At 37.0% G+C, this 3,428-nt stretch overlaps 2 protein-coding genes across 2 annotated transcripts; one reads left to right on the top strand and one right to left on the bottom strand.

Moving 5' to 3' along the window:
• On the top strand, positions 1-2,199 carry LOC104715734. The gene is made up of 4 exons (XM_010433115.1): positions 1-1,069; positions 1,142-1,261; positions 1,361-1,908; positions 2,161-2,199. Exons 1-4 carry the CDS (start codon positions 1-3, stop codon positions 2,197-2,199), a joined length of 1,776 nt encoding a protein of 591 aa, XP_010431417.1.
• On the bottom strand, positions 2,550-3,092 carry LOC104715733 (uncharacterized protein At4g04775-like). The gene is made up of 2 exons (XM_010433114.1): positions 2,931-3,092; positions 2,550-2,852 (listed from the first exon to the last, which is right to left on the bottom strand). Exons 1-2 carry the CDS (start codon positions 3,090-3,092, stop codon positions 2,550-2,552), a joined length of 465 nt encoding a protein of 154 aa, XP_010431416.1.

Genomic DNA, 3,428 nt, shown 5'->3' with positions numbered 1-3,428 from the left:
ATGTTTGATGTGGAATTCAGTTATCTACCCACAGAGGTTAAAGTTGATTGTCCTCCTGTTGTTGTGACAAATGATAGAGGTATGAAAAATTTTCTTGCATATCTGAAAAAGATAAACATGATTCGGTTGTGTGTTACTTTCAAAAGAGTAGTTGATGAAGGTGATAGGAGTAAAGTCCAGTTCGATCTGAATAAGTTCCCAGTTGATAGTAGCGATGGTTGTAATGTGGAAGTTGATGTGGGAAAATCAGTAGGTGTTATTTCAAGGAATTCACCAAAGCCGACTAATGATGTATTAGAAAAGCATACTGATGCTAATCTTGTTGATGCTGCTGGTTTTAAGTTGGAAGATTCAATGGTAAAAAAGGGTGAATATTTCAGCAGTAAGGAAGCTTTACAGGCTACTATGGAAATGTATGCAATGAAATATAACTGCGACTACAGGATTACAAAATCTGATAAGAGATGGTGGTGTATACGCTGCATTGATAGTGTTTGTAATTGGCGTCTCCGGGCTGAGTGTTTACAAGCGTCTACATATTTCAAAATCAACAAGTTTGTGGGTAACCATACATGTGCCCCTTCAAAAAAAAACTCATTTTGTAGGACTCCATCTGCAAGAACAATTGGACATCTCATTAAGCAAAGCTATGAGGGTGTGAAGGAAGGTCCTAAACCGAATGATATAGTTAATATTATTCGTTCAAGGTACGGCTGCGAGCTAACATATCACCAAGCTTGGGAGTCTCGGGAGTATGCAGTTAACGAAGTTAGAGGAATTCCTGAGAAAAGTTATGCTAAGATTCCAAAATACTTGCACATGCTACAAGAAGCGAATCCTGGTACGTTCACGAATTATGAAATTGACTTTGATGGAAGATTTAAATATCTATTTATTTCTTTTGGTCAATCAACAAGAGGGTTCTACAAGTCAATGCGGAAAGTGATAGTAGTTGATGGTACATTTTTGAAGAATAAATACAAAGGGGTTCTCCTAGTTGCTACAGCTGTAGATGGTAACTCCAATTTGTATCCAATCGCATTTGGAATTGCTGATTCTGAGAATGATTGTTCATGGGAGTGGTTTTTTATGCAACTTAAGATGGTTATAGCTGATGAAGAAGGTTTATCATTTGTGTCAGATAGACATACATCGATTGCTAAATCAATTGGAAACATCTATCCATTGGCTAAACATGGTATTTGCATCCACCACTTGCTTAGCAATGTGATAACATATCATAAGGGAAGAGGTGTCGCTGGTAAGGTTGCAAAAGCATCAAAAGCTTATAGAGTTGCTGAGTTTGAGAAAGAGTTTGGGCAAATTAATAATATTAGTCCTGCTATTGGAAGTTATCTAGAGGAAGCCGATGTGACAAAATGGGCTCGCTGTCATTTTCCGGGTTATAGGTATGATATTAACACCAACAATGCAGCTGAATCAATTAATGCTGCTTTGAGGACACCCAGAGAGTATCCAATAATTCCTTTGTTAGACAGCATCAGAGAAATGATGACACGCTGGTTTTATGAGAGTAGAGAGTTAAGTGCAAAGCATAAAGATCCTTTAACTGTTGAGGTGGAGAAAAAGATTTCAAGAAGAATAGAGAAAGGTAAATTCATGAACGGTTATTTGATGAGCAGATCGCAGATCCAGGTTAAAGGTAATGGAGTAGACTACATTGTTGACTTAGAAAGAAGGACTTGTTCATGTGGAAAGTTCAGCATCCAAAAACTCCCTTGTAGACATGCTATAAAAGGAGCTTTTGATATAGGCAAGGATCTATATCCTTATGCTGATGATGTGTATACCACTACTGCATGGAGATCGCAATATGAGGAAACTGTTAATCCAATAGGTGTTCCTGAAGAAGAATGGCGAGTCCCACAGCATGTTGAAGATGCAAAAGTTCGACCACCTGAAACAAGAAGACATCCAGGACGGCGAAGAAAAAGAAGATATGAATCCGCTGAAGACAAGATAAAATCATCACAAAACTCACAAGGGTCAAAGAGACATAAGTGTGCGCGGTGTGGCAAAGAAGGGCATAACAGAACGACTTGTGATATCGTGATATAACAATGGTTAGTGCATCAACTTAAGATTCCTGTTTTTGAATTTTTGATTTCATTTATATTTACGGTACTCGTTATGTTTCAGGTAGCTTCTGGGTTGTGTTTCACGGCAGCTGCTTTGTGATGAATGATGGTGTTCGATGGTTTTTATTTTCGATTAATAGACTCATTTGTTTTGAAATTCGTGGGTTGTGTTTCATGGCAGCACCTTTGTGATGAATGATGGTGTTTATTTTCGATTAGTAGACTCATTTGTTTTGAAATTCGTTGATGGTGTTGATTTAAGACTAATAAAATACTCATGTGTTTTGAAATTCCTTGCTGGTGTTTTCTTTCAATCAAACTTTCACTCATGTGTTTTGAAATTCCTTGTTTGAGTTTTCTTTCAATCAAACTTTCATTAAAACCAGAGTACAAAAAACAAGACTAACAAAAAGTGTTAAGCATAACAACAAAATACAGAAAGCAAAGACATCATATCATCTTCTTATAAAGCCACGCCATTGAAACTGCCAATACGACTAGTACACAAATCCTCTGCTTGTTCGACTTCTCCATACTCTCTTTTGCAACCATTAGCTCTTGCCTGATGATCTCAATCATATGCTTCTCCATCTTTTCTTCCATCTCCTTCACCATCTCCTTTTGGAGCTCCACATTGTTTGGTACCATCTTTTTTAGATCCTCTAAGAGTTGGTTTTGTTTGCTTTCAACCATCCTAATCTCCTCTAGTACAGCATCATCAACCCAACGGAACATGTGTTTCTCCTTCTTCTCCTAAAATCATTGTTTGGATAACAATATTTAATAAATTTCAGCTATTGAGATGAATAACGACATATAAAAGTAAATTACCTTCACACCAACAACACATCTGTAAAATCTTCTACAGGGATTCTCTTCCGTCTTTGAGGTGTAGGTTCTAATCTCTCCACCACACCAGCATCTACACGGAACTCCAACCTGAGAACTTCTGGACGGTAACCCTGACGAACCAGCCGAAGAACGTTGGCTCATGGCTCCTATCAGTTTTTACGATGAAGAAGAAGAAAGTATCGGGAAAGAAGAATAAGAGAGTATTGGAGAATATCAAGTATTGGAAAAAAAGATCCCTAATTTTATTTTTTTCCTTAAATATTAAAATTAAAAACCGGGTCATCGGTATGCTTACATCGGGTCATCGGTATGTTTAAATCGTGTATGTTTTTGTGTTCTTATGCTTATGAGGTTATGTTATTGAGTCTCATATTAGTCAGTCCTAAAGCAAATATACATCAAGGATTAATACTACTGACTCTTATATTAATCTAACAAGCAAAAGCATCAAAAACCATCATTTACAAAACAATCATA

This window comes from Camelina sativa, chromosome 9, assembly GCF_000633955.1.
Source record: "Camelina sativa cultivar DH55 chromosome 9, Cs, whole genome shotgun sequence".
Taxonomy (NCBI): Eukaryota; Viridiplantae; Streptophyta; class Magnoliopsida; order Brassicales; family Brassicaceae; genus Camelina; species Camelina sativa.
Note: the sequence above shows the minus strand (reverse complement) of the source record. Positions and strands in the feature narration are given on the sequence as shown.

Coding starts and splice junctions, on each gene's coding strand:
- LOC104715734 (XM_010433115.1), top strand. CDS start 1: ATGTTTGATGTGGAATTCAGTTATCTACCCACAGAGGTTAAAGTTGAT. Junction 1,262..1,360: donor TAAGGGAAGAGGTGTCGCTG/GTAAGGTTGCAA, acceptor GAAGTTATCTAG/AGGAAGCCGATGTGACAAAA. Junction 1,909..2,160: donor AGCATGTTGAAGATGCAAAA/GTTCGACCACCT, acceptor GTTATGTTTCAG/GTAGCTTCTGGGTTGTGTTT.
- LOC104715733 (XM_010433114.1), bottom strand. CDS start 3,092: ATGAGCCAACGTTCTTCGGCTGGTTCGTCAGGGTTACCGTCCAGAAGT. Junction 2,853..2,930: donor GATGTGTTGTTGGTGTGAAG/GTAATTTACTTT, acceptor CAATGATTTTAG/GAGAAGAAGGAGAAACACAT.